General features: G+C 39.3%; 2 protein-coding genes across 2 annotated transcripts; both read left to right on the top strand.

Moving 5' to 3' along the window:
• Positions 1-2731: 2731 nt before the first annotated feature.
• LOC131368319 (olfactory receptor 4B13-like) lies at positions 2732-3670 on the top strand. The gene has a single exon (XM_058414349.1). It carries the CDS (start codon positions 2732-2734, stop codon positions 3668-3670), a length of 939 nt encoding a protein of 312 aa, XP_058270332.1.
• Positions 3671-8614: 4944 nt separating this feature from the next.
• On the top strand, positions 8615-9553 carry LOC131368406 (olfactory receptor 56A5-like). The gene has a single exon (XM_058414519.1). It carries the CDS (start codon positions 8615-8617, stop codon positions 9551-9553), a length of 939 nt encoding a protein of 312 aa, XP_058270502.1.
• The last annotated feature ends 3871 nt before the right edge of the window (positions 9554-13424 follow it).

Genomic DNA, 13424 nt, shown 5'->3' with positions numbered 1-13424 from the left:
ATATATATATATATATATATATATATATATATATATATACTATATTGCCAAAAGTATTCGCTCACCTGCCTTGACTCGCATATGAACTTAAGTGACATCCCATTCCTAATCCATAGGGTTCAATATGACGTCGGTCCACCCTTTGCAGCTATAACAGCTTCAACTCTTCTGGGAAGGCTGTCCACAAGGTTTAGGAGTGTGTTTATGGGAATTTTTGACCATTCTTCCAGAAGTGTATTTGTGAGGTCACACACTGATGTTGGACGAGAAGGCCTGGCTCTCAGTCTCCGCTCTAATTCATCCCAAAGGTGTTCTATCGGGTTGAGGTCAGGACTGTGTGCAGGCCAGTCAAGTTCATCCACACCAGACTCTGTCATCCATGTCTTTATGGACCTTGCTTTGTGCACTGGTGCACAGTCATGTTGGAAGAGGAAGGGGCCAGCTCCAAACTGTTCCCACAAAGTTGGGAGCATGGAATTGTCCAAAATGTCTTGGTACGCTGAAGCATTCAGAGTTCCTTTCACTGGAACTAAGGGGCCAAGCCCAGCTCCTGAAAAACAACCCCACACCATAATCCCTCCTCCACCAAACTTTACACTTGGCACAATGCAGTCAGACAAGTACCGTTCTCCTGGCAACTGCCAAACCCAGACTCGTCCATCAGATTGCCAGATGGAGAAGCGCGATTCGTCACTCCAGAGAACGCATCTCCACTGCTCTAGAGTCCAGTGGCGGCGTGCTTTACACCACTGCATCCGACGCTTTGCATTGCACTTGGTGATGTATGGCTTGGATGCAGCTGCTCGGCCATGGAAACCCATTCCATGAAGCTCTCTGCGCACTGTTCTTGAGCTAATCTGAAGGCCACATGAAGTTTGGAGGTCTGTAGCGATTGACTCTGCAGAAAGTTGGCGACCTCTTCGCACTATGTGCCTCAGCATCCGCTGACCCCGCTCTGTCAGTTTACGTGGCCTACCACTTCGTGGCTGAGTTGTTGTCATTCCCAAACACTTCCATGTTCTTATAATACAGCTGACAGTTGACTGTGAAATATTTAGGAGCGAGGAAATTTCACGACTGGATTTGTTGATATATATATATATATATATATATATATATATATATATATATATATATCTATATATATATATATATATATATATATATATATATATATATATATATACACTATATTGCCAAAAGTATTCGCTCACCCATCCAAATAATCAGAACCAGGTGTTCCAATCGCTTCCATGGCCACAGGTGTATAAAATCAGACACCTAGGCATGCAGACTGTTTTTACAAACATTTGTGAAAGAATGGGTCGCTCTCAGGAGCTCAGTGAATTCCAGCGTGGAACTGTGATGCCACCTGTGCAACAAATCCAGTCGTGAAATTTCCTCGCTCATAAATATTCCACAGTCAACTGTGGAATACCAGTGCACAAAGCAAGTTCCATAAAGACATGGATGACAGAGTCTGGTGTGGATGAACTTGACTGGCCTGCACAGAGTCCTGACGTCAACCCGAGAGGTCAGAGCGGAGACTGAGAGCCAGGCCTTCTCATCCAACATCAGTGTGTGACCTCACAAATGTGCTTCTGGAAGAATGGCCAAAAATTCCCATAAACACACTCCTAAACATTGTGGACAGCCTTCCCAGAAGAGTTGAAGCTGTTATAGCTGCAAAGGGTGGACCGACGTCATATTGAACCCTATGGATTAGGAATGGGATGTCACTTAAGTTCATATGCGAGTCAAGGCAGGTGAGCAAATACTTTTGGCAATATAGTGTGTATATATATATATATATATATATATATATATATATATATATATATATATATATATATATATATATATATATATATCTAAACTTCTGGGTGCACTGTATATATACTTCTGAATATACGAAAAAAACAAACAATTAATTAGTGATTGCGTAAGCAGCATGGTTCCAACACTAAAATGTTGCTCATGTTGTGCTTAAGTGTGCTATTACTTTTCATGCTGTTAAGTATTATAGTTTATTTTATATTAATTTTTCACGGACTTCACATCCTGGTTTCTGTATGGACATTTAAGGAGAGCGCACACACTAGTTCGGTTTTTCTCGGAGGTTATCGGTAGATGCTGTGCATGTAAAACATTACTCCACTGATCTCAGCAGCCTTATAAGCTGCAGTTTAGCTTATTTGGTAGTGCGCTCGCCTCCCATGCTGTAGACCTGGGTTTGAGACCTGACAGTGTTAAGTGTATTATTTGAGAATGTCTTGCAAGAGTTTAAGCAACATAGCACTTTGGACTTTACAGATTGCAATTATAAAAAAACGAACTAAGCTAATAAGTATAAAACAAGATTTTACATAAAAAGAGTATAGACTGATTTTTTTTTGTGTTTTTTTTTTATTAAAATGAACAGTTTCAGAAATACTCAAATCAGCTCATCTGCCACCAACTACCATGTGCTTTGCTAAACCGGCTTGTCTGCAGGGAGACTTCGTACTTGCTCATTTGTAAACAGCAAATGCCTCACTTAAAATAACTGTATATATAAGCTAGAGAATCAGAGACTCCTACTAAAGGATAGACATCAGTGTCTATCATCATTTGTAGATAGTTGTAAACCGCACAGAGTATTCTTGATTCTATTTTTTCTGCAAACTATGCTTACAGGACTATTTAATAGCTTATTGTCTCTTTTTGTCTTCATATTTACAGAAAAAAAGTGATGGAAAATTCCTCTGGAGAGTTCATGTTTGTGCTTCATGGATTGAATGACACATGGACAAACAAATATATTTATTTTTCATTTGGTCTAACTGTCTATATTATGACTCTTTTTATAAATCTGACACTAGTTATTACAGTCATACTTGACAAAACACTTCATGAACCTATGTATATGTTTATATGCAATATGTTTGTTAATGGAATGCTTGGGGCTTCTGCTTTCTATCCTAAGATCCTTGCTGATCTTTTATCAAAATATCATGTTATCTCATATATAGGGTGCCTCTTACAAGTTAACATAATTTATTCTTATATTTTCTGTGAATACACATGTTTAACAGTCATGTCGTATGACAGATACATATCCATTTGTAAGCCTTTGGAGTATCATTCCATTATGACACCTCAAAAAGGTATAAAATTATTGATTTTTACTTGGGTCTGCTCCATACTAGAGTCCACTGTTGGGATTTTGTTAACTGCCCAGCTCCCATTATGTGGTAATGTCATTGACAAGATTTACTGTTTTAACTGGGAAATTGTTAAGCTGTCTTGCACAGATGTGACTTTGAACAATGTATATGGGTATTGTTTAATTTTTTCTCATGTATCTCAAGCTGTGTTCATCATTGTGTCATATATTTGCATTATCAGAGCTTCTTTAAGGTCCAAGACACAGTGGGCAAAATTCATGCAGACATGCCTTCCTCATTTAATAGCACTCATAAACTTCAATATAGCCCTGCTCTTTGATGTCATGTATGCCCGTTATAGTAAAATTCAGGCCATGCAAGCTCTGCGCAACATCTTGGGTATTGAATTTCTTGTTGTGCCTCCTCTCCTAAACCCAATAATATATGGATTTAAACTTACTCAAATAAGACAAGGACTTTTAAAAATATATCGACATAGATGTAAAGCTTTGCAAAATAGATGATACATGTGGTGGCCAGGGAAAACCTTTCAAATGGTACCGATTTTATATATTCTAATATATATTATATATTTTTCAGATGTGCATGTGTTCCTGAATCAAATATATGTCCCTTTTGCACTTATCTTTATTATTATGTTTCAATTATTACTCATTCAGAAAAAAAAGTTGTGTTTTAAAATTGGGTTAAAAAGTGAAAAAAGAGAAACTTTCCTAAAATTTATTATCTAATGTAAAAACATTACTGCAAAATTATTAGTTTACAATGCGAAACAAGTTATCTCTTTATGCTAAATCCACATCAGTTACTGTCTCATCACCTGAAACAGGCCATTTGTATTTGTGTATGACATACCAAATTCTCTCTCTTTTATTCTCTTACACTGTTAAGGAAATGATCACTAATTAATTTATTCAGAACTGTTTTGTTGACACAATGTATTATTAATTAATTAAGTAATTATTAATTTAAACATTTTAACCTGTCATCTTTACAGAGTGTGAAGGCACTCTTTTCTCTTTTGCTGATGTGATAGCATGGAAGTACACTATATTGCCAAAAGTATTCGCTCACCTGCCTTGACTCGCATATGAACTTAAGTGACATCCCATTCCTAATCCATAGGGTTCAATATGACGTCGGTCCACCCTTTGCAGCTATAACAGCTTCAACTCTTCTGGGAAGGCTGTCCACAAGGTTTAGGAGTGTGTTTATGGGAATTTTTGACCATTCTTCCAGAAGCGCATTTGTGAGGTCACACACTGATGTTGGACGAGAAGGCCTGGCTCTCAGTCTCCGCTCTAATTCATCCCAAAGGTGTTCTATCGGGTTGAGGTCAGGACTCTGTGCAGGCCAGTCAAGTTCCTCCACACCAGACTCTGTCATCCATGTCTTTAAGGACCTTGCTTTGTGCACTGGTGCACAGTCATGTTGGAAGAGGAAGGGGCCAGCTCCAAACTGTTCCCACAAAGTTGGGAGCATGGAATTGTCCAAAATGTCTTGGTATGCTGAAGCATTCAGAGTTCCTTTCACTGGAACTAAGGGGCAAGCCCAGCTCCTGAAAAACAACCCCACACCATAATCCCCCTCCACCAAACTTTACACTTGGCACAATGCAGTCAGACAAGTACCGTTCTCCTGGCAACCGCCAAACCCAGACTCGTCCATCAGATTGCCAGATGGAGAAGCGCGATTCGTCACTCCAGAGAACGCGTCTCCACTGCTCTAGAGTCCAGTGGTGGCGTGCTTTACACCACTGCATCCGACGCTTTGCATTGCACTTGGTGATGTATGGCTTGGATGCAGCTGCTCGGCCATGGAAACCCATTCCATGAAGCTCTCTGCGCACTGTTCTTGAGCTAATCTGAAGGCCACATGAAGTTTGGAGGTCTGTAGCGATTGACTCTGAAGAAAGTTGGCGACCTCTTTGCACTATGCGCCTCAGCATCCGCTGACCCCGCTCCGTCAGTTTACGTGGCTGAGTTGCTGTCGTTCCCAAACACTTCCACGTTCTTATAATACAGCTGACAGTTGACTGTGGAATATTTAGGAGCGAGGAAATTTCACGACTGGATTTGTTGCACAGGTGGCATCCTATCACAGTTCCACGCTGGAATTCACTGAGCTCCTGAGAGCGACCCATTCTTTCACAAATGTTTGTAAAAACAGTCTGCATGCCTAGGTGCTTGATTTTATACACCTGTGGCCATGGAAGTGATTGGAACACCTGATTCTGATTATTTGGATGGGTGAGCGAATACTTTTGGCAATATAGTGTATTTTGGACATTTTCACCACCAGTTTCCGATTACAATCTGAATGGATTAGGCTTGTGTCCATTTCACTATGGCATGTAAATACCAACAAAAAAACCCTAGTCAAATCAAATAAATCTGCATTTACCACTGCATTTGTTAAACTAGCTCCTTACCAAACTGTCAGGAACAGCTGGACAGTTCCCTGCCAGGCCCAGAGAGGGCGCTGGCAGGTGAACCTTGGAAGCCTGCTTCTTTGTGTGTCTTTTGTTACGCCCTTCCTTCCCTTGTTCCTATCCTGATTGTGTCACCTGTATCCCATTAGCCCTAATGTCTACCCCTATAAACAGGGATCCTTGTGTTTGTGTCCTGGTCCATGATTGTAATCTGTACTGTGGTTTCTGTTGGGGTTTTGTTTGCTAGGTTCCATGTCCAAGTTAAGGTCTAGGTTTTGTTTTTGTTTTGTTTAGTTAACCACGCCATGTCTAGTGTTACGTTTAGTAGAGAATAAATATCACTAAGATTTTCTTTCATGACTGAACGTCCCTGATTCATCTTCCATTCCTTTTTTCTCAGATTTAGAAATTCCATAATTATCTTATTTGGGAATATAGCTTGTTTCTCTCCTGCTTTGGTTTCCTATTAGCAATTCTTATAATAGCCAAAGCCTGTCAATATTTTGTATATTCTGCTGATGGCACCTCCTGGTGGTCTTAAAAGCAATTAATCACTGCATTTGTTACACTAGCTCCTTAACAAACATTATCTTTGCAGGCAGTCAACCAATGCTAAACATTTAACCAAATTGTTATTGTTAATTACTAATTGTATTAGGTGTAGAATTATTAAACCTTCAATAAACAAAAATGTGGATTTTTAAAATGAATAGCACAATATTTTGAGTGATATTAAGCAATGCAGTATTTTCTACAAAATTATTACCCAAATGTGTTATAGCCAACCCTGCAGAGAATAACACTTCGAATGGTATCTTGGACTATTACTTAGCTCAAGCTCATTTACTGAGCCTTACACAAAAAAAATGAAAGAATAGGATACAACCACGATTCTGCCAAGTGCTCCACTAAAAATGAGTGATACGGAAGGCATTAGTCAGAAAAGCAATATAGAGGCTTTGAAGGAGCTGAAGAAATCAGCTTATATGATAGCTGTTCACAGGACAACTACTGTCAGAACACTCCACAAAACTACAACAGGTCGCTGTTCATGGCTGACACTATGGGAACGCTTCTTGTGCAAGTTGTCTGAATCTGTGTGAAATCACGCTAATTTATCGGCTCGGGTAGGTCTTGTGATGAAGTGTAGCATGCCAGTAAGCCCATAAAAGGGCATCTACATCACATTACTTTACCTTCTACTGGTCTGAACAAAGCGGGAGTGGATGCCCGGGGTGTGGCCAGCAACACAGCATCTCATTTCCTTCTCAGTCATGGCTGACACTATGGGAACGCCAATACCAATACTGCCACATGCCTCCATGTCTATCCATGATGGTCGTGAAAGGGCCAAACGAGCCAGGAGCAGAGCACCATTAGCCCTGTAAGACCCAGGACCCAGGAGTGGGGTCCAGGTCCAGGTTCTAGAGCTGAAAAGGGTCTGTGGAGAGAACCAACCTGCCGCAGCACAAATATCCTGGAGGGGAATGCCCTTAGCCAGAATGCTGGACAAGGTAATACACCTAGTGGAGTGAGCCATAATCGCTAGAGATAATGCAGAGGCCTAGGAAATAGCTACCACTACCCAGCACAAGTGCTGCTTGGAGACGGGATATTTTTGTAGACAAAAAGCAAGAGAACTTAAACCACACACTCGAGCAATGGTCATAAGTGCTGAGAACCTGAACTGGAAACAGCAGGTGCAGTTTCTCATGCTTTGCCAACTGGTGGGGTGGAGGGCAGAAGGTCTGCAGAAAGACCGGATGACCGGGTAATAGCAGAGCCATTTCCAGGGTCAGGAACTCTTCAGAGGCTCACTCCATTGGCTCAAAGAGGGTTTACAGAAGCCCTACCAGGACTTCTGAGAGGTCCCATTAGAGAAGACATGCTCTGCAGGAAATCCTCAGCTGCTTGGCCCTGCACAGAAAGCAAGAGACCAGAGAACAGGCACATGACTCACAGAAATGGCTGCCATGTATATGGAATGGCATTGGCTATCTGCTTTATGGAACAGAGGGCTAAATCTGTGGCTTGGCAGAGTTTAGACCTCATTAGTGAGTCCCTCACCAATGAGGAGCTCCTTTAGCAGGCCAGAATGGTATGCCTGCAAAACCGCCATTGTGTGCAGTGCCACACTGGCTTTTTCTGCGGCCATGTAGACCTTCCCTATAAGGGCCACTGTGCTCCTTTAATAGGAGCACAGAATTTCACATTGTGGCAAATGAAGGGGAGAGGTTGCTTGCAAGCGTCTCTTCAACCCTAGGCATCGTCACATACTCATGTTCAACTAGGCCCATAATAGCTGAATAGCCATATATAGGCCTAATAAGGATCCTTGACACCTCAGTGTGGAAGTCTGGAAAAAAATGAGAGCTGCCTGCATAGAGATGGAAGGCAGCATGAAGTTAGGTAGCTTGAAGTTGTCAAGCTCAGAGCAAACAATGCTAACCTTTCATTAGGCCAATCTAAGCTAAGCTTAGCAACAGAATATAGTAATCACCTCCATGAGCTTTTTGAACACCACAGAATGCAATAGAAATTTGACTGCTGCTTGCTCCTTGTTGTCCCATTGAGCTCCTCAGAGTCTGAGGCAGACAAAATTATATCCTTATCTAAATCTAATTGAGCTCCCGGAGCCGAAGTGGAGGTAGAGTGAGCTGAGAGGATGAGAGAAAGGGAATCTTGAAGCTGTGAATCCATGACCGAACCCGGTGTGCTGCCTTTACAGACATGGGAATCAAGCCATGCGGAAATACAGCCAAGCCATAAATCCAGCTGTAGTACCTTTCAATTGTTCCTTCAGGGAGCTTCATTACTCTATAATTTGTAAGCATCACATGACACACTTCAGAAAATGTAAACATATATATTTGTGTGTGTGTGTATGAGACTAGGCATTGAACTTGGTGGACCTGTCAGATTATTTTGCTTTTGATTTTATTTTTTAATCAATGTTTCTTTAAAGTCTGTTTTGGAGATTGACATCTGATTTTGCGCCAAAATGTACTGAGGAGTAATGGAAAATACATCTGGAGAGTTCATTTTCATCCTGCATGGGATGAATGATACAAGAACAAACAAACATATTTACTTTTCATTTGGTCTGCTTATCTATCTAGTAACTCTGTTTGCAAATATAACACTAATTATTACAGTCATTCTTGATAAAATGCTTCATGAGCCTATGTATCTGCTCATATGCAACTTGTATGTAAATGGAATATGTGGTGCTTCTGCTTTCTATCCTAAGATCCTTGCTGATCTTTTTTCAGATTCTCACATTATTTCATATAGCGGCTGCATGTCACAAATATATATAATTTATTCATATACTTTTTGTGAATTTACATGTCTAACAATTATGGCATATGATCGATACATAGCTATTTGCAAGCCTCTGGAATATCATTGCATTATGACACAACAGAAGGTGATGAAATTGCTTGTTTTCACTTGGCTCTTCTCCTTACTAGAGACATCAGTTGGGATTGCACTAACAGCACGACTACCCATGTGTGGAAATATTATTGACAAGATTTATTGTTTCAACTGGGATGTTGTCAAGCTTTCTTGCACAGATGTCACTTTAAACAATGTGTATTCATATGTTCTAATAGTTTCTCATCTTTCCCAAGCTGTCATCATAATACTTTCATATTTTCACATTATCAGAGCATCTTTGCATTCAAAGACACAGTGGGGTAAATTCATGCAGACATGCCTGCCCCACTTAATAACCCTGCTTATCTTCGCTGTATTTCAGCTGTTTGATGTAATGTGTGCTCGCTACTGCAGTGGTCAGGGACATCAAGTCCTGCGCAATATCTTGGGTATGGAGATTCTTGTTGGTCCACCCCTACTGAACCCCATAATATATGGAATGAAAATAACCCAAATAAGACATGCATTATTGAAAATGTACAGACACAGACTTAAATGCTTGCAAAACAGTTAATATTTGTAATACTTCTGACAGACAGAAACCCTGCATATAGTTAGTTAATGCGTTTCTATCTACTGTACACTACCAGTCAAAACTTTGGACACATCTTCTAATTCCATGGTCTTTCCTGACATTTATTTCTTTCTACATTGTAAAACAACGCTGAAGGCGACCAAAATACACAATAATCTTGTTTGAACAGTTGATATTGAGATGTGTACTACCGATGCTCTGTAAAGCCGTCATAACGGCTCTAATCTGAGGTGCTGTTAATTGGTGATTTCTGAGGCTGGTAACTCTAAATGAACTTCTCCTCTGCAGCAGAGGTAAGTTTTGGTCTTGCTTTACTGGGATGGTCTTCATGTGAACCAGTTTCATCATGGTGCTTGATGGGTTTTGCAAATGCACTTGACAATACTGTTCTTGCAAGAACTATTCCAGAACACCTGACCTTTGTGTCTTAAAATAACAACTGACTTTTTTTGTTGTCATTACATATGAATTACTTAAGTCCATGTGTGTTATTTCATAGTTTTGAAATCTCCAGTATTATTCTAGAATGTAGAAAATAAATCCCTAAACAAAAAAACATTGAATTAAAAGGTGTGTCCAAACTTTTGACTGCTAGTCTATCTATCTATCTATCTATCTATCTATCTATCTATCTATCTATCTATCTATCTATCTATCTATCTATCTAAAAACTCAAAGCTATTTGCCAGTAATAACCACATAGTTTTTAGCTATTTAGCATTAATAACCACATCATTTTGTGCACATGATTGCAAAATAACATGGTATTTTAGATGTACATATTTTGTAATATTTATATTTAAAAAGTATTAGTTAAACAGTGGCAAAATATCCTTCTGCAGGTTTTGTAATATACTTAAAAATCTACTCTTTGACTAGAGCTTGAGTTCGATATTTTCTTTAATTTAATACAATTCTAATTAATTGGTAAGTGAACCTGGTATGAATTGGTAAATGCAATATATTAAATATATCAGGAGTACAGTAATACCTTGACTTACGAGTTTAATTCGTTCTGTGACCGAGCTCGTAAATCAATTTGCTCGTATATCAAATTAAATTTCTCCATTAAAAGGAATTGAAATGCTATTAATCCATTCCAGCCCCCCAAAAACCACACCAATTTTTTTTGTTACATGTTTTTAAATAAGGAAAATGTACTTTATAAATAACAAATAATGTATAAAAAAATAATAATACATAATAAAAGAGAATGTAAAGAAATAAACTGGTTTTATTAGGTGTATTTACATTGAAGATCAGATGAAGATGCTGGCAGAGGTGGAGGAGATTGGCAGCTAGGAGGGTGGCAGAGTTTTTCATTTCATTCTCTATTGCTTAACTTAACTTACTCACTACACACTTAATGCTACAATTAATTGCTAAATTTAACTTACACACTATGCTACACTTTATCGCTAAACTTAATTGCTACTTTTTTTATTTTTATTTTTTTTTCACTTCACTTAATCATCTTCACTGACTTTTGCCTTTTTCGCCACACTTTCCTCGCTTTCACTTTTCAATAAAAACCTGCCCAAGGAGGTTTGTTTCTTCCTCCCTTTCAAAATGTTTGGAAAATGAGTGAGACAAGTGTCATTACACAGTGCCAACGCACAACCTGGAGAGATAACCACGTGAACTGAATGCTCGCTGGGCTACCTAATGGCAGGTGGCGTAAGCTCGCTCGCTCATAACTCAGATCTTGGCTCTTATCTTAAAGCAAAAAATCAAACGAGTGATGGCTCGTATCTCGGAAAACTCGTAAGTTGATTCACGTAAGTCAAGGTTTCACTGTATCACAAATGAATTCAGTTGTACCGTAAAGAAAATATTCTTTCTTGGTGATTTACTTTATGATAATGTGAGTAATAATATGTTATTTGCTCTACTTTACAATGACGACATTAAATTCTTCTGCCCACATGTATAATGTTAAGAATACAAAAAATAAAAATTCAGTCTATCAACATTTCTTGGCAATATTTAATATGGTTTTGTTTTGATTTGATTTGTTTTGTTTTTTTAATAGGTATTTGTAGTGGCCGAATGCAACATAAAAAAATCAGGATACTTAAAGCAGCAAGAATCTTTCTGCCTTATGAACGTCTGAGCAAGTCACTTATATGCAAACATCAAGCTCAACCAACATGTTCACAAAGTGCCATTTCAAATAATTACCAAACTGCTGATAAAGAATAAATGTAAAATTAATTCTTTAACAAATCTCCAACTGGGATGAATAAAGTATCTATCTATCTTTTCTGAATGGTGTAGGAATTCATACCTAATCTGCATACCCAGTCTTCTACAAAATTGTACCTGTCCAAGAATTATTAATAACACCAAAATGTATACTTAGGAATTTGGGACAGTGAAGTAAAATCTGTTTATTTATTGAACCCTGCATTCTATCACATTCTGGAACTGACTATCCCAAATCCTTCGTGCATGGAGTAATATGCAGTGCCTAACTAAAATAAAGTATACTACATTGGATAATGTTTGCAATGTATTTAGTACTAGATAAAAACTGTCAATTCAACCATCAAGGCATCAAGCCTTGTGGTTAATTGGCCAAAGACACATTTCAACATAATGACAGTTATAACTGACAAGTGAGGGAAAAAATTATTTGATCCCCTGCTGATTTTGTACGTTTGCCCACTGACAAAGAAATGATCAGTCTGTAATTTTAATGGGAGGTGTATTTGAACAGTGAGAGGCAAAATAACAACAAAAAATCCAGAAAAACACATTTCAGAAAAGTTATACATTGATTTGCATTTCAATGAGTGAAATAAGTATTTGATCCCCTATCAATCAGAAAGATTTTTGACTCCCAGGTATCTTTTATACAGGTAACGAGCTGAGATTACAGTAGGAGCACTCTCGGGGAGTGCTCTTAATCTCAGCTCATTAACTGTAAGAAAGACACCTGTCCACAGAAGGAAGAAATCAATCAGATTCCAAACTCTCCATCATGGCCAAGACCAAAGAGCTGTCCATGGATGTCAGGGACAAGATTGTAGACCTACACAAGGCTGGAATGAGCTACAACACCATCGCCAAGCAGCTTGGCGAGAAGGTGACAACAGTTGGTGCGATTATTCCCAAATGGAAAAACACAAAAGGATTGTCAATCTTCCTCGGTCTGGGGCTCCATGCAAGATCTCACCTCATGGATTTTCAATGATCATGAGAACAGTGAGGAATCAGCCCAGAATTACACTGGAGGATTTTGTCAATGATCTCAAGGCAGCTGGGACCATAATCACCAAGAAAACAATTGGTAACACACTACGCCGTGAAAGACTGAAATCCAGTAGTGCCCGCAAGGTCCCCCTGCTAAAGAAAGCACATGTACAGGCTCATTTGAAGTTTGCCAGTGAACATCTGAATGATTCAGAGGAGAACTGGGTGAAAGTGCTGTGGTCAGATGAGACCAAAATCCAGCTCTTTGGCATCAACTCAACTCACTGTGTTTGGAGGAGGAGGAATGCTGTCTATGACTCCAAGAAGACCATCCCCACTGTCAAACATGGAGGTGGCAACATTATGCTTTGGGGGTGTTTTTCTGCTAAGGGGACAAGACAACCGCACCGCAGCAAAGGGACGATGGACGGAGCCATGTACCGTCAAATCTTGAGTGAGAACCTCCTTCCCTCAGCCAGGGCATTGAAAATGGGTCGTGGATGGATATTCCAGCCTGACAATGACCCAAAACACATGGCCAAGGCAACAAAGGAGTGGTTCAAAAAGAAGCACATTAAGGTCCTGTAGTGGCCTAGCCAGTCTCCAGACTGGCAAAGACGTCATACCAACACAGATTACTTCTTATTAATTAGTA

This window comes from Hemibagrus wyckioides, linkage group LG17, assembly GCF_019097595.1.
Source record: "Hemibagrus wyckioides isolate EC202008001 linkage group LG17, SWU_Hwy_1.0, whole genome shotgun sequence".
Lineage (NCBI taxonomy): Eukaryota > Metazoa > Chordata > Actinopteri > Siluriformes > Bagridae > Hemibagrus > Hemibagrus wyckioides.
Note: the sequence above shows the minus strand (reverse complement) of the source record. Positions and strands in the feature narration are given on the sequence as shown.